General features: G+C 35.5%; 1 protein-coding gene across 5 annotated transcripts in view; it reads left to right on the forward strand.

Annotated features, from left to right (window-relative positions):
- Positions 1 to 24,616, forward strand: part of SLC25A21 (solute carrier family 25 member 21) — a gene marked incomplete at its 5' end in the record, with an annotated part of 517,166 nt that overhangs the window by 465,067 nt on the left and 27,483 nt on the right. For 4 of the 5 annotated variants that reach the window (XM_081290705.1, XM_081290706.1, XM_081290709.1 and 1 more), the window contains 2 exons: positions 6,507 to 6,566; positions 10,570 to 10,677. In XM_081290705.1, the coding sequence (XP_081146831.1) occupies positions 6,507 to 6,566; positions 10,570 to 10,677 (168 nt within the window). The remainder of the gene's footprint in view (positions 1 to 6,506; positions 6,567 to 10,569; positions 10,678 to 24,616) is intronic. The other variant, XM_081290707.1, reaches the window with a different exon arrangement.

Consider the following 24,616-nt stretch of genomic DNA (forward strand, 5'->3'; position numbering starts at 1 on the left):
AGTACATTAAAATTAGAGATTTTCCTGGAATATTTTTAATACCATATATTAAAGAAAATTTAAACTTTAAGAAGATTAAAGTTTATCAACACTGAGCAATCTTTCACAAGGAAAAACGAAAAGTTAAGCTTTACAAAACTGAGTTAGTCTGTACTTTAAAAAAAATAAAAATAAAAAAGAAGCAGTGTTTCATGCCAGAACAATGGTTAACAGATGAACTTTTGGGCAACTGGATATAGTGTATGTGTCCCAGACATCTTGTTTCAAGTAGATTTTACCTTAAAATTATTGAGACATATGGTAAGTCCGTTGGCTTTTTAAGTATAACTTGGAGTTAAGTGTATCTTTGCCAGATGGATAGCACTAGTTTTTTCAACACAATTTATAAAAGCATTCATTTTATAGATATTTATCTTAGGATTTGTGAGGAAAGCAATCACCTGATTGTAGTAATTTCATACATCATAAACTGCTTCATTGTATGTCATCAAAGTTTACTTCAGAAAAAAAAATATTCTGGTACTCTGTGTGTGTATGTGTCCATACATGCATGCACTGTGTATTCATTCTTCAGTGTGGACACTTCAGTTGCAGTTGGTACCATAATCAAAAACAGACTATTTTAAGTTTGTAATTTATTCTTTGAAATTATATTTATCATTAAAATAATAAGACTCACTGATGCTAAATAAATGAAACTTTCCCATTCTCAAATTAATATGTAATTAGTATTGCAATTAGAAAAGGGAAATGAAAATCTCAGAAGAAAACAACTGATCTCAGAGATAGGAGAAGTATGTTCCAGGTTCCTGGGTTTAGTCTTTAACTTCACAGGTCCATAAATACCATTTTTCCATGTTCATATTTTCAAAGACTACTTTATATTAACCAAACTCATATTATGAGATATTATGAATTGTGAAGGATATTTGCTCTCTATGATATACCCACACTTATGATGTCTACACATAGTAAATATTCAATTGAATGAATTAAACAGAGAAAGAAACAAAGAAAATTTATAGAAAGAAGTCTAGAGAGAGAGAGAGAGAGAGAATTTGTTTACCCAAATCTCCATATCAACTCTTCTGAGTATCTGGAGGGCCAAGACTTCTATTTCTAGTCAAGCTGGAGTTACAGAGACCAGATTTACTCTACCACCTGAAACAACAAGACAGAAATGAAAAAAAAAAAATAATATATATATATATATATATATATATATATATATATATATATATATATATATATGAAACAACAACTTTCAAGACACTGGAATCAGACAAGGAATTGTAGTAATAACTAAAACAAATGAGATGAGCCCTGTGATGACCACAGCTTAAGCCTTGAGAGTGTTTACAGGCTTAAAGATGGGAGGGGAAATAAAAGTAGAGCCCACTGGACTCCCTGGGTTGTAAAAGAGCTGAGAGAGTGGGAAGAACAAAGGAGCTAGAGCTCACAGAACAGAGTACCAGCCAAGAGCAAGCTGTGCAGGAAGACAACTCCTGAGATTGCAGAAGGTCCCCCCTCAAGTATTCAGCTGAATATGACCAGTGCACACCTGTAAGGACACCGCCAAGACTTGGGAAGGAACTGCACAAGAGTTTTAGAGGGACACTGCTTAGCAGACACACAGGTCTGGGAGTAGTGCTTGTACCTGCCAGCTAAACTAGAAAGCATCAAAATTCAAAAGGCATTGAAAGGATATTTAGAAGCATTGTGCCTCAGAATTAGCCCTAAATTGAGCACTACTCAGATCCCAGTTGTTAAAAGTAACACTCAAATGGTTCAAACTGCACAAAATGAAAACAAAGGGGAAGATGGAGAACTGGTTTAGCCAGGTAGAATGTACCAATGTACCCATGTCCTCTGTCCTACCACAGTGTGACACTTCTCCAGGAAGGACATGGTCAATAAGTCCAGCCAGATCACCAATTTCTGTGTATTATTATAGGTTATATAGAGCAAAATTAATTTTGTATTTGATGTGAGTGGATATGAATGGTTTCAAAGCTCTTTAGCCATACATTTGCTTGACTTTGGTAAGAACTTTATGTTGACCTTTTGGATTTCATACCTAGAGTGCAACCTCATATTTTATATGACTGTGTACTTTTATCAGTCTATGCTTTAGCTAATGTTTTGGCTGAGAAATTATTAAGAAATATCATGTCCAACAATCAATAAATGGGAAAATGAACTAAAGAAATGTGCCTCAAAAAAGAAATACAAATGGCCAACATATATGTGAAAAAAATGTTCAACATCCTTAGCAATCAGGGAAATGTAAATCAAACCTCACTGGGACTTCACCTCACAACAGGTGGAATGGCAATCATTAAGAGTGCAAATAATAAATGCTGGCAAGGATGCAGAGAGAAAGGAAACCTTACACACTGTTGGTGGGATTGTAAATTACTCCGACCACTATAGAAATTAGTATGATGGTTCCTCAAAAGACTAGGCATGGAACCACCACATGACCCAGCAATACACTCCTCAGTATTTATTCAAATTAATTTAAGTCAGCACACTGCAGTGATACATACATACCTGTGTGGACAACAATGCAGTTTGCTATAACCAAGTCATGGGACCATCCTAGGTGTCCACTAACAGACGGATGGAAATGTGATGTATCTATTCACAATGGAGTTTTACTGAGTCGTAAGGAGGAATTAAATCATGACATGGGCAGGAAAATGGATAGAACCAGAAAACATCATGCTCAGTGAAATGACCCAGACTCAAAATGTTAAAGAGCATGTTTTCTCTCATATGTGCAAGCCATAGAGACAAAAGGAATAAAAAAGGTATCTCACAAAAATAGAAAGGAGTCCGATGGAGTAAAGAAATGGGACTAGGGAGAAGGAGCAGGAGAGGAAAAGGGAGGTGTTGGGAAATGAAATCAACCAGATTATGTGATGTGCATGTACAAATATATTATAATGAATCCCACTATTCTGTGTAACTATATCATCAAAATTAAAAAAAATAAGTATCATGAAAGCCATAAAGGAGTAGTATTATATTAACAGGAATTAAAATAACAGCTAATCTATTAGTTCCTAAGGATATAAATCTAGTACAAAGTCTCCTAAGCTTTAAACATGAGACACATCCTGTAAAATATTTCTTGAACAGATAGATGGTTGAATAATTGGATGTTTTTAATGAACATTGACTTCAAATTACAATGAATATATTTATATTATTTTACTGTTGTTAGAAATCTATTTTTAAAAGATTTAGTTTTTCCTTTCTGGAGATATTGTTTTTATTTATTTATTTATTTGTATTTGTTCTAATTAGTTATGTATGACATCATACACAAATATATATTGTTTTATTTTGTATCCAGACAACTATATTTTGGTTGCAAAAGTAAAAATTAAAATGCATTTTTTAGCTTTAAGTACTATTTGCTTATTAGAATATATGAGGTGTTCATTACTTTTGAATTTAGTACCTTAACAATTTATCACTGTGACCTGTAAGGCTTCTTTATTCCCAGGAACCTGAATCATTTCATCCTAGTCATTCACCAAAAGTTCCATCATGACTGCTAATGGGTGCCAATCAACTAGTCTAGCTTGGTTTTTAATAACCTTAGAGATAGGGAAATAAATGCCTAGAATTGCTCCCAGGGTGTAGACTTGGAAATCCTCACAAGGACTTCTCCCTTGACATCCCTTGGGCCCTTCATCCTTATAATGATGGAAAGCCAGAAAAAATACAAACCAACCAACAAACAAATACATCTTCACACTGGAAGCTAATAAGATAGAGGAGATTTCTGTGAGGTCATCAGAACTTCCTGTAACCCTATCCTAATGTAGGTCCCTAGTCCAGTGTTTCTAAACTGTAGGTCCTGACCCAGGGGACATGGATTCATTTTAGTAAATCATTAGATGCAGTGGGTCATAACCAGAAAAATTTTAAAGAAATAGAACAGAAAATAATGTATTACCATAAGAAGTAAATATTGTTTTATAGTAATGTTTCATTTCAGTTTTAAATCTAAGACCATATGCTCTCCCTTGTGCATGTGTGCATTTGTTTGAGTGTGTGTGTGTGTTGGATAAATATTTTTATGCAGATTTTTGGTAACAAAAATTCAAAATCTTCTGCCCTATGGGACTTTGGGGCTTCCAGGTTCTGTGTGACCACCTCAGGTGTAATGGAAGGCAAGAAGACTCCATCCTCAGCAGCAAGAAAACCCAAGGGCAAAATTTTTCCAAACCACTAACAATCATGGTGGCAGGGAATAAATATAATATAGGGGTAAGAGTACTCAGAAGCTTTGGAGTTAGACTTAACTCAAGGATAAGCTCAGTCCTTTGCTTCCATATGCAATGGGACTCATGATTGTATTCTAGCCTCTTAATCTGATGGTATTGCTATATGGGTTATATAGTTTCACATGCAAAAGGTAGGTGTTAACATGTTTCCTGAACCACAGTAGGCTCTCATGAGAAGTACACATAATTAATGCATCTATGGTTCCTTTAGTAACCTAAGTGAATACAGAGAATGGAAACTAATCCTTTCCAAAAGTCTCCTATGTGCCAGACATGTTAGGGAATCTTACTTAAATTCTCTTATTAGGGCTAGAGATGTAGCTAAGTGGTTAAGCATTTGCCTAGTATGTGTAAGGCCCTGGGTTCAATCCCCAGTAGAAACACTTAACAGGCATGCTTTGTGTTCTTGAGGGTTAGAAAGGTTAAACAACTTGCCCATGCTTTCAAGCTAAGTGGCACAGCTGGAATGCAGACCCAGCATTGCCTACCTTCCAGCAAAGTGATTGTCAAAGCATAGCGATGAGGTGATCACAAAATGGAGGAAAAATAAATTATATTTAAAACCTAAGGTGATAACCCTTTTCCTCCCATAGTTTATGATTGATTTCTAGTGTGAATCTCATCCAACAGTGGTCTCCATTAATGCTATCTAACACCAGTATAGTTTCAGGGTTATCACCATCTCCTAGAGTATGATATCAAGAAGACAGGGGGTCTCTTTGTTCACTGGTGCATTCCCAGTGCCTAAAATGGAAGGAATCTAGTAAATATTCATTAGATGAGTGAATAAATGGAAACCTGTTCCGAGAAAGTCCAAATCTATAGTTAATCTAACCGATCATGGCCCAAACATAGTTCCTGAGTCTTTAAAAGAAATTAAAATTCATCTTGTGGTATAATGACATTTGGGCTGTCCAAAGACACAGTAAGAATCTTGTCTATAAGGCACCAGCTCCTTCTAATAACAAGTATTATTTGGCCCCCAAAATCTCATTTTCTTTCTTGCCCCATTTTACTAGGCTATAAAGTAATAGAGTAGAAAACATTTGATTTCCCTTGCCATTTCTTAGGTCTTAAGAATCCAACCTAGCAGGACCTAAGAGCATACATTATCAGTGATGTTGGAACTACTTGACTAAGTACCCAAGAGCAAAACATGTTCAGGAGCTGGGGATGTAATTCAGTAGGTGCGTTTTGCCTAGCATGTGCAAAGTCCTTGGTTCAATCCCCAGCACCAAATACACACACACACACACACACACAAATAATAATAATAATAATAATAATAATATTTAATCATAGTTTTTTTAACTAGGATGTAGAAAGGGGATGGATTAGATTTGCCTTTATAGAATTTTTTCTTTTTTAAATTTTGTTCTTTTTAGATATACATGACAGTATTTTGACATATTATACATATATGGAGTATAACTTATTCTAATTAAGAAAAGAATTTCTCTCTTCAAACATTCTTCTTTGAAGATAAAATTATATTAAACATCATCTTCTGAAGGAATTAATAGTATCTTGATCATCCTCATCATCAGGATAATCATCTCCATCATCATCATCATCTTCTTCATCAGATTTTAAAGAAAAGAATAAGTAGCTGTCTTCATTCAGGTTGGGGACAGTTTGGCTTTAAGGCAGGGAATGGACTATATAACTTCATTGGGCCCTTCCCTAGTGTAGCATGGCATCTTCGTAATTATTTAATGTTTAATAATATCATGAAACAGTAGAGAAACACAGCAATATAATATAAAGTCTGAGAAGTGAATGTCTTTTACAAGTGTGTTATAGAAAATTGGACATTTGCTGGGAAAGCAGTTCATAGAGAAAACATAGGAGACCAAGACTCCAGGTCTCTGTGCCTATAATTTTGAATCACTGCCATAAAAAAGAAGTCTATTGATGTCTGGGGAAACTGAAAATGGTCATGGTAAATGGAAGTTGTATGGTTCATTTACTGCTATAAAGGATTCCATCAGCTCTTCTGTAGGTTATTATAACTACATTTGAAAAATGTGAATGTTAAAATAAGATTCAATAGCAACTGCCCGAAACAGGATTAAAAACTGTTATATGGCTTATCATTTTCTAAAATGCTGGTTAATATAATGATTTAGCAAAGAAATTTTAGTCAATTAAAGAGTTTGTTACAGGAAATTGTCATAAATCTCTGGGCTTGGTTTTGTTTCACAGTTTTTCACCTTTGAGCAGTACAAGAAATTGCTAGGATATGTGTCACTGTCACCAGCATTGGTAAGTGAGAGTATTTATTATACTTAAGTGTGTGTGTTATTTCATAAAGCAAAAATCTAGAAACAAAAACCCTTTTGATTTCCCCAAGCCCAGCTACTAAAATATGAATTCAAGTTATTCAATGTTCAGCTACTTGTTGAAAGCCATCTTCCTAATAACTCACAATTTGACTATTTTATAGCTCCCAGTGATGAATTTATGATAATAATAATGATATGCCTGGAAGGACCTATATGAGATATGGTCAAAAATATAAAATAAAGAGTACATTTATCAAAGACTCTTTTAAAACCAAAACATGCATATGTTTACATACATATGACACATATCTATTTATGTAAAAGTCAGTATGCCTGAAATTTGCCTAACAGGTCACTATTCTAGCTATTGCTCAAGCTGTAGCCAATATGGGACTTCAAGTCACTCAGGACAAAATCACTCTGTGGTCAGGCACAGATTGAAGGGCCTTTTATATAAATGGCTGTAAACAACTTAGCCATGGTGACTAGTCATTTTATAACAACACACCTTAAATATTACATGAAATTCACTTGTTTTGAACATTTCCCTATGCCACTCCTCTCTATCTTGGTGATTTTGCTGCTTTTCCTACGCAAGTTAAATTATATTAGCCAAATGTGTGAGCACCAAGAGCCCCAGAGAGAGCAAATGCACTAATCTTTCCCTCAAAATCTGCAAAATAAAGTGCATTGTTGCTACAATTAGCAATGTACAGTCTATTCTTTAGGAAAATCCTCACTTGCCCGGTGAAATGTGCCTCAAAACTCAATAGAAGAGACAATGTTCTGAGGTTCAACTCTTCAATTATAGATGCTGCTTCACTTGTGATGGAGTTACATCAGATAAGCCCACCATAAGTTGAAAATATAATAAGTAAAAAATGCATTTAATACAACTAGCCTACCAATCATCATAGCTTATAAACAAAGTACACCATAGAACATTGGCTGTTTATACCTTCTTGATGATATAGCTGATGGGGAGCCACAGCACATGATCACCACCCAGCAAAATGAGAGACTATAATACTTCATGTTGCTAGTCTAAGAAAAGATCAAAATTCAAAATATGGAATATGAATCATTTTTGCACAAAAGTAAAAATTCGTAGGTTGAACCATTGTATATCAAAGATCATCTATACTTTACTTGTAAAGTTTCATTTCAGAATATTTACTCTACCAAACAGACGATCCAAGAAGAAATTTCTGTTACTTTAAAAATGATACCTGCTCCCTTTCTTGAAGGGATCTCATTAAAAAATGTAAAGCTATTGCTTTTTGTTATCACCAAGAAATCTCCTCTCCAACCTTCTGCCTGAACAAAGTGGCTGTGAAGCACACCCTCTTGGAAAGGAGGGGTCATGCCATGAATCTCAAAATTACATCAAGATTTTGTTTTTTTTAATCCCTCAGTGTCTTCCCTTAATGTCATTTTTTGGCTTTGTAAACATGTTAGCCAAAAGAGGATTAAAGACTTCCTAGCAAAAGACAATAAAATATGGCCTCCAGAGGGCCAGCTGGCATTTTTGTGTTGAGCATTGGTTCCATGTGAGAGACTGCAGATCTTTGACTTAAGAATTGAAACAGTAAAGCAGTTGGCTACTCCAGCTACTATAACAGAATGCATGAAAAGCAAACTGTATACAGTTCTCCTCTTTTCTTGAACTCATTTATTCTAGTTTCTTTTTTGATACAGCTAGGCACTTAGGTATTAAATATTCCCTGGTGCTCCCATGAAAAACCTAGGAGACTGGGAACCCATCAGTAAACTCAAGTCTCTGCAGCAACCTAAGTAATATAATCTGCTGGTATCTGATCAATTCTTTTGACAAGGGACTGTTGAACACTAGTTCTGACAGCAAATGTAGCCGAGCATTATATAAGAACCAAAAAGTGAATTACTTGGAAGATTGCATATAGTAAGTAATAAAAACCCTGAACATCTGGATTTTAGCTTTCCCAGTCAGAAGAGTTTGAGACTGGTATTTTCCCCCTGCTTTTGGCTTCCATGATAGAAGTTTGAGATAAATGAATAAAGTATTTGGTCAGTTACCCTATACAAATTATGCTTAAAATTGTAATGAAGTGGGATAAAAGGAAAACATCATTAGTTATGCCTTGTCTCCTAGAATCTATATGCAATACCATTCTTCATCCCTTTTTATATGCAACAAGAACAATGGTGTTTGGAAAGCACTTTCAAGGAGCTTTTGCACATTGTTTTGACCCTCATAATAACTTTCTGAGGTATGATATTATTATCTTCATCTTACAGATGAGATAGCTGTCTTATCAAAGATAAGATTCATAGGAAGCCCCAGCTAGCACACATGGTGCCTTTGTGTGAATCATGAAAAGGTGGCCCTACCTCCTGACTAATGTCTGTCCAGGGTCTGGCTTGGAAAGTAGGGTACAGGCTGTGTTTCAGCCTCCATGCACCCCATGGCTGAGCACTTTTATCTGTGTACAAACTACAATCCATGGAAGCTGTAGTCACAGAGCCAATGTGTGGCAGAACCAAATCCTTAACCCACTTTCACAGGTCTGGATCCAGCCCTTGTTCTACCTTATCTGCCCCTCTAACATTAGAGAATATTCCTTTTTCCCTTCTCTTTGAAGATATTAGAGACCCTTAATAAGAGTATATGTTCTTTACTCTTCACTGGTTTTATTCTTCTGTTGTATACGTGCCACTCTTCTCCTGGAAGTAGAGGTTCTACAGCAAATAATTACTTTTTGTCTGGCATCTATTTTGGAGACGTAGAGGATTTGATTGATTTTGTTTCTGTATTTGTGTTTTTGTTTTCTGTGAGTTTTAATTGTCATGGTCATTTTTGATATATTTTTTTTCTGGAAAACTCTTAACATTATACTTGGAAGAAAAATCCATAAAAATATTATTATTATTATTATTATTATTTCTGGAATTCTTTTTTTATTTGTTCTAATTAGTTATACATGACAGTAGAATGAATTTTGACACATCATATGTAAATATAGTATTCTCATTCTTCTGGTTATACATAATGAAGAATCATACCAATTGTGTAATCACATATGTACACTGGGTAATAATGTCTAATTCATTCCCCTATCTTCCTACCCTGTACACCTCCCCTTCCCTCACTCCCCTCTGCCTAATACAAAGTACCTCTATTTTAATACACAACAATTAGGAACCTGAAATATAAAAGAAGTATAAGGATCATGAAGAAGATAAAGACAGGAAGAAAGCATTAATCTAATGCCCACTGCATTTGAAGATGCTATTTTTTTAAAAAAAAAAAAAGTCCAATGATAATTTTTTTGATAAATGTTCTAGATTTTAGTTGGGCCCTTCAGAACAACTTAGCTATATTTTTTATCTTAGCTTTTATTCTCAGCTTTAAGTCCAGAGAAATAGGGCAATCATCAGTTTTATTTTGTTTTAAATAGAGAAAGTGAATAAAAATTAATTTTTGTTTATTAACAGTCTAAAATAGTGACTCTAGGAACATGACTATATATTTGAATGTTTCCAGCTACCTGGAATTTAGCTTTTTATAAACATTTTATTTGTGGTTCTGCTCCTTAGATTTCTTCATATGCTCAATAAAAGTATTTAAATAGATGTTTAAAAAATGAAGCTCTCCTTTTACAATTTAAACTCTCTTTAACTGTTATAAGTGCAGATGTTTTTAGTATCCACCTCAAATCAGTAAAATAATCTTGCCTTTTGTTAAAGGAAAAAGTCATTGTTGATGGGGCTTTGACATTTTATTTTGAAATTGTTAGGATGTGGTTTGTGGCTTCTGTAATTTCTTCTTCATGAATTGTCAGCATCTAATCAAGAACTAAAGCTGTTTAGTAATGGTATATGGTGCACTTACATAGGCTTCTCCATTCTCATCATAACATAGCTGCATAGTATAATGAATAGGATACCTAACCTAGTACACATGATCACTTGTTTTAAAGAATTGATGGATTTAATTTTTCTAGACATTTGCCATTGCTGGATTGGGATCTGGACTAACAGAAGCCATCGTGGTTAACCCTTTTGAGGTAGTAAAAGTTGGCTTGCAAGCTAATCGGAACACATTCACAGAGGTAACCATTTTAATGTTTTCCTACTGTTAAGAAATGTAAAGTCTTATTTTTAAGTATACATAATAAATTATGGGTCCACCTCTTATCCACTTATTAAAGCTATAGTTAATCATTGTTAAGAAAGTAGTATATGAAAAATTCAAATATCTTCCACAAGGAAAGTGTTAACAAAATGCACTAAGATCTGATAGACAAACACATACTTATATGTTTTTATTTTAGAGTTCGAATGTAATCTAAAATGACTTATTTAGAAATTTTTTTCTGACATTTGGCAAAACTTCTTTTCATATTGCACTAGAATAGACTAAAGAAGAACCATTGAGATGATAATACTATTGTGCTTTTAAAAATGAAAGTCATTCTTCAGAATTACCTCACTCCTTTCCCCACTCCACCTACCACCCTCACCAAAAGATTCTGATAATCCGTCAAAGTTGTCTTTGGGTTAAATCTAAGTGAGCAACCTACTAAGCCTGTGCAGATGTCACCACCTGAACAATGATGGGTCTTAACATGCAATCATTGGTACATGATGTTCCAAATAAACAGCTTTCTTTGGTGTGTGCTGCCCTTACTTTCTTCTAGTTGCCTAATAATTCCCTTTAAAACACCAAGTCCAACTGTTCTTGTTTTGTTCTTTTGGTCCCAGGCACTAAGTGAGGGAAAACAAGGGAATTGGTATTCCAGGTCCTTTCTTAGCATTTTAATTTAATTCCACAACTGGGTAGCATGTGGTATAAATTGGTTTGGAGTATTTGCTAACCTGGATTTTTCTGTGGAAAAGTTTTCCTGCCTACTGCTTAAACAGCTGCTAATGGGTGGAGACCCCCTCAACCCCAACCCATTTCCTGCCTGCTGGATACTGCCTCAGAGGCTCCTGACAGCTTCTTGGGGAGGGGTGTGGGAAAGAAAGGGGCCCTACTCACCTGTAGCTGCCAAGGCCTAGGCAAGGGAGGACCGGACAGGGTTGGGCTGCTACAGCAGATGGTATCTACTCAGAGGAAGTCAATCCTAATTCAAGGAGAATTTTTTAAGTTTCAAAAGGTTTACCAAACCTCAGAAAAGTTGAAAATCTTTGTATACCCCTAGCTTTTGTTTATGTTCTACTATCTCTATATTCTTTCTTGAATTAGGAGAAAATATGGTGAGATATAGGAAGAAAAGAAAGAAAGAAATGTTTTTCAGATATCCCATCAATATGGAGCATTTAATAGAGTTCCCATGGAATCTGGGGGACAAAAACTTGGTTTATTAGATTGAGAGAATTACCAGAAAGAAGAAAAATTTCGAGATCCCCATTCAGTGCCTCATTTTACCCATTGTCTTAGAGTAATAACAAGTGAGAAAAGGTATAAACAGGCTTTCAGTAGCAGGTTTTTCTTTTTTCCATCTAGATAACATGTAACTACAGGGATGCAAATGGGAGAGAGAACCAAGGAACACTCACAGCTATTAAAATAATAAGTTTCACAGCACCTGTGCTCATGCCTAATGTTCTTTTTCTCTCTTCTGCTCCCAAGGAGGTTCTACACTGAGCCCAAGTAAGAGCTGCTCATGTTGCATGTGCTAACACCTTGCTAGAACATGATAAACACTGTGCCAGCCTGACACAAGAAATTGCTGCATGCATATGTGTTCCCAGTCTATTTACACAGTGCAATCTATATAAATTATTTATGTATTTCAGTTTATTAATAAGCAGGGGATACAGGGAGCTTGCTTTGGGTAATTTCTTTTGTAGAATCCACTTAACTGTTAGGTATTTTCTCAGAATAAAATCTATTAGATACATTATAAAATATTTTAATATTACTTCAACTAATGATAACTTAGCAAAATAGTAATCACATTGATCATACATGTCAGTGTTTATTTACAGCAACTATCAAAATTCAGTGGCTGAACTGAGGTTTTTGTTTCGATATGATCCTTCACAGGCAGTAGAGATCAAACTAAAAAAAAAATAGTTAGCAGAGAGTGGTCACCCAACATAAATAATGGAACTATACCTACTGCAAAAAAAAATGTTTGAGAAAAAGAGGTAACATGATGAGAACAGAAACTTTGAATATAGTTGTTTACAAAAAATTTTTCAGGTCATTTTGGCACTGTTTCATAGATCTTTTGTCCATGACCCGTTAATGCCCAAAGCCTTCCTTCATTGACTAGCACTTTCTTTATCCAACAAGGGGTACCCTTTATGAACCTGTACCAATGTTGATTTAATTCACATATTAAATGTACTTACTTCAGCATTTTTATAGCCAAGAATAACTATTTTTCCTTCATTCTAAGGCTTTGTAGGTTGTGAAATATAAAATAAGTGTAAGAATCATAAAGAAGATAAAGACAGGAAGAAAGCATTAATTTAATGCCCCCTGCATTTAAAGACTCTAATTTAAAAAAAAAAAGTCCAATGATAAAGGTAATGCATATTTAAGTTAGAAAACACCAAAAATCTATATGTTCTCTATATACATGTGAATATGTAAAAACCCAAAGTTATCTAGACTCTAGAGCAGTGATGGTTCAATAAAATTAAATGTGCACCACCTTTTCTGTTAGCTAGGTGAAAAAGATGAAAAGAAACAGGTGAAATTAATTTGATAATGTATTTTACTTCACCAAATATATCCAAAATATTTTTTTCTTTAAGACTTAATTATTTATAACAAGTTTAGATTTGTGGCAAAATTGAAAAAAGATACAGAAATTTCTCACAAACTTGTTTCCCCTGCATATGTATAGCTTTCCCCAGTGTCATTATCCAACCTTAGTATATTTGGTACAATTGATAAACATACATTAAGACCATTATCACCCAAAACCCATAGTTTACATTAAGGTCCACTCTTGGCATTGTACATTTTATAGGTTTGGACAAATTTATGATATGTATCCACCATTAAAGTATCATGCAGAATGGTTTCACTCCTAAAATTCTCTATGGTGTACATATTCATCCCTTCTCCCAACCCCTTAATCCCTGGCAACCACTGATATTTTTATAGTCTCCTTAATTTACATTCCAACATGTAATTAATACAGAAACTATATAAATTTTTTCTATGCTTAAATTTTGAATTTAGTGTGTACTTTATGCTTATAGAACATCTCAACTAGGGTATGTCAAGTGCTCAATAGCCATATATGACAGTGTAAGGAATTCAAACTAAACTTCTAACTGTAGTCACCTCTAAGGAGGAGATTGGAATGGGTGAGGGAAGGTAAGAGTTTAAAGAAAGGGTTTTGTATGTTTGAATGTTTTACCATGAGATGTATTGTCTGGGAACACTTGCTTTAAAATGTAAGACCTGCTCATTGTAGAAAAAGTAGAAAACACAGAACAGTAAAAAGTGTATAATCCAGAAGAAATGCTTCTAATGACTCTGCTAGAGTCAAACCCCAACTTTTGGGAAACCTTCTCAGCTGATTAGGTGGGAATGACTAGTTGGCTCATCTTGGGTCTCAACCTTGCATCATTCAGGTTCCGTAATTCCATGACTTTATTTACAATAATAGTAATACCACTTTTGGTAATTTCTAACAAAGTTCAAACCTTGTGAGAAAATTATTGAAGGACATATATAATCAGAGCTGTCAAGAACAAGAAGGCAATTGGAGGATGGGTAAAGTAGGCCCAAGTTCCCATAATGCTTTTCACCATTTCCTCATAGCCTGTTTTTTGTTTTGTTTTGATTTGTTTGTTTGTTTTTACTGGGCATTGAACCCAGGGGCACTTAACCACTGAACCATATCCCCAGCCCTTTTTAAAATATTTTGTTTAGAGACAGGGTCTCACTAAATTGCATAGGGTGCTAAGGTTGGTTTTGAATTCATCCTCTGGGATAACAGATATGCACCACTATCCTCCGCCACAGTATGGTCTTGAAATACTTGCAGTTCCCTCATTGGTAAACTAGCGGTGATCAGTCCATCTTCCCTATAGCAAGACATTTATGTGTACTGTTTAGAACAAACTCTGAAGGGATATTGCAATTAATTATGTGATGGCTTCATATTTCCTGCCTTGACTGTAATCCGGTTTCCTCATTTGTTAAAGAAGAATAATAGTATAGTGGAGATTAAATGAGACATATATGTAAAGATGTCAATACAGTTTGATGTACAGTGATGGTTTTAAAAATGTTACTAGTTATTATTCCAGCATGCTATTTACAAGAATTCAAATGTGATAATGTATGTAAATGTCTTTTTTATTTATTTTATTTTTTAATACACGACAGCAGAATGCATTACAATTCTTATTACACATATATACCACAATTTTTCATATCTCTGTTTGTATATAAAATATGTTGACACCCAATTCGTGTCTCTATACATATACTTTGGATAATGATGTCCATCACATTCCACCATCCTTTCTTGTATGTAAATGTCTTAACACAGAATAGTAGGTATTCAACCAGTAAGAACTATTTCTAAATGCAAGTTGATTTTTTAAATCCTTAAGTTTGGAACTGGGATAGTAGTTAGTACTTGCGTAGCCTGTGTGAGGCACTGGGTTTGATTCTCAGCACCCCATATAAATAAAGGGCCATTGACAGTTGAGAGCGGTGGCACACACCTGTCATCCCAGCTGCTCAGGAGGCTGAGACAGGAGGATCGCAAGTTCAAAGCCAGCATCAGCAATGGCAAGCATTTAGCAACTCAATGAGATCCTGTCTCTAAAAAAAATACAAAATACAAAATAGGGCAGGGAATGTGGTTCAGTGGTTGAGTGCCCCTGAGTTCGATCCCCAGTACCCCCCCCCCAAAAAAAATCCAAGTTCCAAATTGGATATCCACAAGTAAAAAAATAAAGATTTTTTTTAAAAAGGATCATTGACAACTAAAAAACAAAAATTAAATTCTTATGCTTAAGTAGAGGCATGTTTATCTTGAGATATTGCTCCAGTTAATATTGAGCAGTCACATCTGACTTCAGTGGTGGGAACAGATATAGATTACAGAGTGGTGGCCAGTTCTCTCCCTCAGTTCACTAGGGCGTTCTCAGATGTCAGTACCATACATTCAGCCTGAATTCTTGTTTATTCTTCTTTTGTTTTCAGCTGACACATAATGGTACAGATTTATGGGATACAATGTAGTGTTTCAGTACATGTATGCATTGTATAATAATCAGATCAGGGTATTTGGCATATCATGATTTCATTCAGTTATTATTTATTTGTGGTAAGAACATTCAAAATCCTCCCTTCCACTTTGAAATACTCAATACATGTTTAATCATGATTACTCTACCAGAGAACACTTATTCCCTTTTCCTCCTATCTAGCTGTAGTACGGAGGGTCCTCAAAAAATTAAAAGTAGAACTACCATTTGATCCAGTAATCCCAATACTGGAAATATACTCAAAGGAAATGAAATCATTATATCAAAGAGACATCTGCATTCCCATGTTCATGATGCATTATTCACAATAGTCAAGATATTGAATCAACCTAAGTATCCATCAAATGATAAATGGATAAAGAAAATGTGGAATATATACACAATGGAATATTATTCCACCATAATAAAAGAAGAAATACTGTCATTTGTGGCAACATAGATAAACCTGAAGGACATTATATTAAGTGGAATACGCTTCTTGACCTCACTCATATATGGAATCCAAAAACTGATCTCATAGAAGTAGAGAATAGAAGAGTAATTATCGGAGGCTGGGGAGGAAAGTGAAAGAGAAGCAAAGAGAGATTGGTCAGCCTGAATTCTTTATCAAAGATTAAGGACAGGTGGTCAGCTTGCAGACCTTTGAGAAGGCAGGTCCACTATCTTGAGCAGAGGCAGTCCTGCTATAATAAACAGGAGTAGCTGGCTATCTGTTGGCTGTAAATAACTGATGGATGGCAACAGATGTTAGAGATGTAATTAAGAACATTTGAAGCCACTGTAGGAAAAATTCTTCCACAGTCAAGATTTTCTTTCTCTGGAATAGTGTATAACGTTAACATGGACTCTTGTTCAAGCCTCCTTAGTTACTTCATGAACTGAGCTCATCTTCAGTCTTTCAGTCAATTATGGCTAAGAGTTCTTGTGGGACACTAAATGCATAGGCTGCATACAGAATGGCCAGCTTACTTGATAGCACCTGTAAATAAAGCAGAATGGACTCCCCATAGAGGCTCATTTTGTAGGTAGATAACTTTAATCCTGCCAATTGTGAGTTTCTCTGACAGAATGTCTGAGTTCAGTCTCTTTACCTTCACATCCTGGATATGAACCACCATGTAATCCAACATGTTATTTTGAGTTTTCCTATTTCTTTAACCTGAAGTGGTGAGTCAGCATGGTCTTTTAAACATGAAAGTTCCCAAGAAGTTGCCACAGCTGAGAAGGACTCTGCAGTGGAAGACAGCCTGAAAAACAGGCTGATATTACCCGTAACAGCTTCTAGGCAAAAGCAGAGTGATAAAGATGAAACCAAAGGACTACAATGGTCCCAACTGGAAAAGAGAGGGAGGGAGGGAAGGAGGAAGGGGGATAGAGAGAGAGAGAGAGAGAGAGAGAGAGAGAGAGAGAGAGAGAGAGAGAGGTGAGATGTAGGTGAATGTTCCCTTGCTATATGGAGAAGGCATTGCTGGAAGAAGACTAGAATGGGGCCCTCTGCAGCATGGGGTCCAGGACAAGGATCCTCTAACAGAGGTCCAAATGCAGTACTGAGAGTAGAGACTCCTTCTGTTATGGTCTTGGCAGCTGCCTGATGGGAACTGCAGTCCTGGAGTCCAAGTGCAATTCCAGCACGCCTTCTCAGGCAAGGCAGGTACTGTGCAGCTCCAGACCCCCTGGTTATCTTCTCTGTGGTCTAGGCTAATTCTCTAGCCAGTTAGAGGTATGTTACCCATGAAGTCTTCCTTCCCACCCAATTTAACCATAAACTATTTCAAAAATTTAAAGGAAATTGTAGTCACTTTGGTTTCTGATACTGCCTTCATATCCTTCCAACTTGCATATAAAATATTTCAATAAGGGTACTTGTCTTGCCTTCACTTTTTAAATTACTGTTGTATCAGTCAAAGACTATAATCCCAGCCACACTTCCTCCAATTCCAGCACCAGAGCCTTGGCCAACATCTTGAAATTCACAGTGAATAAAGAAAACCGGTCTCTAATTTAAATATGCTTGACCTTCTGTGGGGAGCAGAGTAATCACAGCTTTGTCATGCTCTGGTTTGGTTCAGTGGGTATAAAAACATGTTCTGATAAAATCAGGATAGATGCAAATTTCCCACCATTCTTCAAACTAAACCCAGCAAAAAGTTGTTCTGGTTTGTAATCTCCTTGGCTTAAGACTAAGCTTGCCATGGGATTTTTCCTATTGGAGGAGATGGTTTGCAAGTCCAATCTTGCCAAAAGTGTGACTTTGTAGCTTATTGTCCTTATAGGAACTTTCTCCCCTCTAACTGAATACATTTTTTAAAATCTGTATATTTACAAGAACTAGAAGTCCCCTATCAGTTGTACTAAGCCAAGTGGTGGTTGGCTGACATGCTCTCTGCTAGATTGGAAAATGTGAATTTCTCCCCAGGAGCAAAATCTTGTATGAATTGTTTCCCAGTTTTTCTCTCCACTTTGAAATCTACTTCAAAGTTATTATTTGGCTAAAGGGTTATGTTTTCCTTCCCTTGAGGTCTATAGGATTTGCCTCTGATGTGTGACTGGGGCACAGGTTTTCCTTCTACTCTCTCATTTTGACTACATTACATGGGAACATAATCATTCTCACCCCCAAATATTAAAGGAGATGTAATTTCCCTAAATAAACCTTTAGGAAACTGCAAAAGCCTATTTTACCTGTACATTTTTCTTTTCTTCAACCCAAGAAAGAAATAATTAGTCTTCTGTTTACTTGCTCTATAATTATAATTTTAAGAGTCAGTGAACAGATAGTAAATGTGTGATTAATGGTAAAATTTTTAGAGATAAGAACTTTTTTTGAAAAGAAATTAGTTCAGAGTTTATTTCTGGTTTGTGGATAACACCATTAAATTTGGCTCTGCACACTCTGCTGGGAACTTAGCAACTAATAGAGACCAATTAGATCAGATAGGATATCACAAAACTTGGTGATTAACTTTTACTGTAGACAATGAACAAATGCTTAACTAAACTTCATAATGTCATGTGGAGTCAACATAAAGTAAATAGAAGGGCTGTCATCTCTTTCAAGGAAAGGAGAGAGGAGTTGAGTTATTTAGAGAAAGTGTGTGATTGTGTTCACAGATAGTGTGAGAAGCCAGCTTCAAGGGCATGTCAGCATTCACGATGTTGTATTAAGTTCAAATTTTTCCTGCATTACTGTGTGAAACACTGCTTGGCAACTGTTCAGTACCTAAAGTATTTCTTTCCACTCTGTGATGTTTGTGAGCAGAAAAGAAAATTATGCATATGAATCTATTCCTATAGTTATCTTTCAACAATACCTAAGGGAGCAGCCAAGTTACTTCTCTATTATCATTTACAGAAAATAGACTTCAGCCTTCCATTCAGCTGTGCCAGGAACCCTACATTTCTGTTTTCAGAATCAAGACTTTAATGATAATGGCTACCATTTACAGAACATCCATTATATGTCAGATGTTTTTCCCTTTATTTGATTCTTTAAAAACTTTTTTGTAATTTTGTAAGTTACTCATACAATGTGTTTGATTCCTCAAATGAATATAGAACTAAAGAGAAGATAATTGATGATTTGTGCCAACACTTCTCCCTTATCTCATCCCTCTCATCACCATTGTGAACTCTTCCACTTTTCTCAATGCCCATTTGATATTTCACATTCTCTCTTTATAATGTTGGTGGCTTTATTCCCATCTTATAAGTAGTAAATATGAAGTCCAATGGTTATTAGTAGTTGTAAAGAACTGAGTATTAACATAGAAGCCTATTTCTACTCAACCACAATGCTTTCATTTGTATAGAGAAACCTGAATAATTAAAAAGCTCTAAGAAAAATCAAAAGTCTTTCTGAAACCATAAAGACATCTTTATTGCCAGTCTCCTCTCAGCAGTAGCTCCTGTGGCCATGACATCGTCATCATCCTTCCTGCTCTGCCAACAGTGCAGGGCAAAGTAGTGTCACCATTTCCTCACTTCTAGGGCCTGTGCCATGCTGACTACTGTGCAGCAACTGGGTGTCCAGATAGCTCCATGGCTCAGCATCTGGGAGGGTTCAGATTGTTTTAAAATATATCTGTTCATCAAAAGTAGATAGAACATAATTATATTTGGGGTATCTTCTTTGTTCACACTCATGTTCTACTAAAATAAACTATAATGTTGAATTAATGAACTAAAGCTAAAACAAATGTATAAATGTAGACTTGTAAGCCTGATTCCTCTCCTCTTCTTTCACTTACATTTTGTTCTCAAATAAAAGGAAGCTTTTTCTTTTTTCTTTTTTCAAATTTATGAAAATGCATCAAGACCTCTTTTGAGTAATCAAAAATATAGGTGACCATCTATCTCCTGAAGAGCCATCATATTCTCTTACATAAATGTAGCAACAGGTCTTCTCTTTTTGAACAAAGCAGTGTTTTTCTGAAGGTGCAAATGTGGACACAATCCATTGTGTAAAGGTCTCATCCGGTTTGATTTCCAGCCACGTGATGAAATCCAGTGCAACACCCTCATTCCCTTGGCAATAAAATGCAACAGAATTAGCCCTGCTTTAGAAAGTAAGTAAAGGAACACATGTGGAGCGTGCTGTCTCTTGACATGGTGTGCCTAGAACTCTTCCCTGGCCTTAGAGAGGGAGGAAATCCACTGACACACCCCACGCCTGTACCTATTGACCATATTCTGATAGCTATTTACCCAGGGAACAATGCCCACTGCCTAAAACCTCTGTCCATGATCACACAAGCTAATCAGAGCCAGCAATGGTCAGTAGTGGGATGGAAGAATGCCAGAAAAAATAACTCAGGCTGCCATAAGTCATCTCAGTGATTTGTAAGTAATACTAGGATCTTGGAGAGTGAGGAGTCAGTGCCCCAGAGTGGTGCCTAGGAGCATTGTTTACAAAGAATCTTTTCTTCCTTTTCCTTTCTTTCTTTGTGTGTGTGTTCTTGTGTGTTTGTATCTTTTAAAATTAATTTTTAAAATAAATTTTATTGTGTTTATTTGGGATTTACAAATGATGCTATAGGATACATATAGATAGTAAAATGGTTACTATACTGAAACAGATCAACATCTATCATCTCGGTTACTTTTTTGTGTGAAAACAGCTAAAATATACTTATTTAACCAAAATTCTAACACAATCTGATTTTACTAACTATGATTCTCATGATGGACTTACTCATCCTACATATCTGGTACTTTGAATCCTTGGATACTTTATATTCTTTGACCTATATCTCTCCATTTTCTCCTCCCTCTCTACCTCCAACACTGCCCTTGTAAACACTATTTTATTCTCTATCTCTGTATATTTTATATGACCTTTTAAAAAAAGATTTCATATAAGTTAGATCACATGATATTTTCCTTTCTGTGTTTGGTCTAATTCGTGTAAGATAGTCTTTTAAAATTAAACCTCTTAAGGACTTTTTAAACAGAAATTTGATTACATATTCCATAACCATTGTGGAATACTGTCACAGGTACATAAAAAATTATCAGCATACATCTCCAAATAAAAACTAAAGCAAAAAATGTTCAAATCTATAGAATATAAGCAAAGCACTGTGCTAGATGTTTAGCACAGTCCATGGCATCTAGAGGCACTTAATAACGCAGGAAAGAACACAGAGTGTCCAGCATTACCAGTTGGCAATAGCTGAAATCAGAGTTAAATAAGATTTTTAGTTACTTCCAATGAAAATGCTTTTAAAAATTACCAGTGAACTGAAGATTCCTAAAAACCAATGTCAAAATCAGTGTGCTATCACAACATTAGCTACATCCCAATCCTTTTACTCTTCCATGCTTGCAGCTCTGATGAAGTCAATGAAAGGTAGAGCTAGGAAAGTTATAATGCAATTTGGCCCACAACTGGTAACTAAATATGAAAATCAGAGTGAATCTAACTAACACAGGGAAATTGAACCGATGGACGACCTGCTGGGTTGGATAGTATTGGAATCATTTGGCTGATGATGGTAATCAGCCACCATTTTATTTTGAAATGGAAGCCCAGTAATCAAATAAGTTTAGTAAAATTTCTTGTGTTTACAGAGAACTAGTCAAAATGATTCTATATTTTCCTGTTTAAGCATCCTAGTGGAAGTCATGTTTTGCCTTTCTAATTGAATATTTGCTTACATGTGTGTGATACAATGTCCCTGAATGAAGCAAAAAACATACATGATACTTTTACTTCTAATTTTTGAAGTTTTTCTTTATCCCAAGGCCCCAACTTGCCAAAAAAATACATTTGTACTATAGTGTATCTGTTAGCTCTTTCGATTGATTATCAAACTCTGAAAATCTTGTCACCTGTATATAACAAAAATGAGTGTGAAAAGAACACTTGATTAGATGCAGAACCTGCCATTTATCAGCAGCATTTTACCTGGGAACATTGCTTAACTATCCTTTGTTTCCTAACACAAACAATTAGAATATACAGTACCTACTGCCCACCTTACAGGGTTGTTGAAAGAAGCAATCACATATGTCAGAATGACAGAACCAAGCAGAGTATAAAAGCATAGACTTGTAGTTCAAGAGCCCAGTTTGAGCTCTGGCTCTACTCATGTACTCTGTGTCATTGGGCAAATAACTTGACTTTTAAGCCTTAGTTTCTTCATGTGTCAAATGAGGATGATAATACCTATCTCACACACTTGTTGAGAGGATTAAGTTACACAATAAACAGGGGTGGAGCATCTGTGATAACAGTGACACTGATGAACGTTTCCCATGTTTCAGGTACCTGAGAACATATGTAAAAGTGCACTCTAGGCTCCAAAGCCATGCAGTGGAGGCCTAGCTTATGTGCTTTTCTATTTCCAACCTTTGCTCCCTTGTGGCCTTGCTTCTAGAGCCCATAGGCTCTATGCACGAAAGGTTATCTCTAACCTGGAGGTTGGATTTGGTTGGGTCTCAGAGGAAGCAGATGTGTTATTTTGCATTCCTCATGCATTTCTGATGGACTTCATCACAAAGGTCTAGGATACTGGGAAAAGGAAAACATATACAGAAGGAAGAAACATTAAGCATATCCTTCTTCTCCCTCAACTCAGCCACCACCTTTTGACTGCCACTGCCTCAACTAAAAGTAAAATTTTCTGTGATTTTGTTATTACTGATTTATTATTGTCAGCATAATTGCCACTATTATTAATAGCTAAATATACAGTGACATATGTAGTGATATTTTGAGAAGAATTTTTTATTACCCTTATATACAAACTAGTGAAATAAGGATTTTGTCAGAGAGGATAAAATACTTGCCAAAGCTAGCAAGTGTTATGGCTGAGACTCAAAGCTGGAGCTATCTCCTCTAAGCTCCTATTTCCAATTACTATGTTACTCTCTGATCTACTTATTGACAACTAGGGCTCAAATTCAACAGAGCATGAGTTTAAAATCCATGTGTTACACTTTCTTGTACCCACCCAGAACTTACACAAGTGAAAATTAGGACACAGACATCAATAAATGCCATTTGAATATTTGTTGACACCAAGATTTTGTAGGAGTTTTCTTTTCTGAAGATTGTAAGAAAGATGCTGCACAAATTAATACTTAGTTTAGTCATCCCAATTCTGATGACTTAGCAAACTAGGGTTCTTGCAATAGATATTTTCTTTCTAGTTTTTTTGTTTTGTTTTGTTTTTTGTTTTAGGAAAGTCTTATTATCTGCAAATGCATTAAAGTCATTGATTCCTCCATTGCTCTAGAACCTTGATAGCCTCTGAGCTTACCATCCTTCCTGCCCTCTGGTTCTCAGCTGTGTGAGAATGGAAAACTTAGATTGGTGAAGAAGGCACTACCCTGGTCCAGTTTGGCTGTGCAACTTCACCTCTGCCCTGCTCTTCTTATTCCCAGAAAAGCCACCTCTTGTCCTTTCTCTGTCTTCAGACAGCCTTCAGAGAAAGACACTCCTAGGCAGTTTGCTCAGTACTGCCAATGCCTTCCCAGGAGAAATGATCTTCTGCTCAATTTGTCCTCTTCTCTGATGAAGACCAAAATAAATCATTTTGATTGATAGTGAACCAAAATGAAAATGTCCCATGTTATAGAATAGTGAACTTTAACCTTCTGGGAATTTGTTTTCCTACATGAGATGTCTTTTATTATTTCAAGATATATCCTCACATGGTATTTTCATGTTACAAAGATAAGTTTTCTTAAGTTTAATGTAATTTATTGTAATTAATACTCTTAAAAGAAAAGGTGAAGTTGAGTATAGCCGTGTAATTATCAGTAAAAACTATAGGATTTACTATATAAAAAAGCTCATTTAAATGTATTATGTTAATTATATAACTATAAATACAAGTTACATGAAAAGCCTTGATTGTATTTGTCTATTCTACTGATGTAGCCTTAATTGCCATGATAAGAAAACATACTGAAATCACATCAGACTGTGTGACCTGCTCTAGTAAAATATCAAACAAATGTCATGTCACTGCTTGCCTCATGGGGGGCGGGATTAAACACTGAATATGTCCCCCCATTTAATATTTAGTCAAAATGTGAGCGAGATATCCTTTGTGTATAAACTCCAAAAAAGGAAACAATCACTCATAGTTTAAAAAAAAAACCCATGAGTCATTGTAATTGTATTGTCATGAATTATAAACCTCAGAGCAAATTGCAGTAAGTTCCTTAGCAAGTTCCCAAAGTAGCAGATTGGATCCCAGTAGTTATTTCAGCCTTGGGTAATCAATCAGAGAGCTGAAAAAGAATAAATTACTAATATGGCAGTATGTAAAAATGTGATGTGTAACC

The sequence above is a fragment of the Spermophilus citellus genome (assembly GCF_964194105.1).
Source record: "Spermophilus citellus genome assembly, chromosome: 4".
NCBI classification, from domain to species: Eukaryota; Metazoa; Chordata; class Mammalia; order Rodentia; family Sciuridae; genus Spermophilus; species Spermophilus citellus.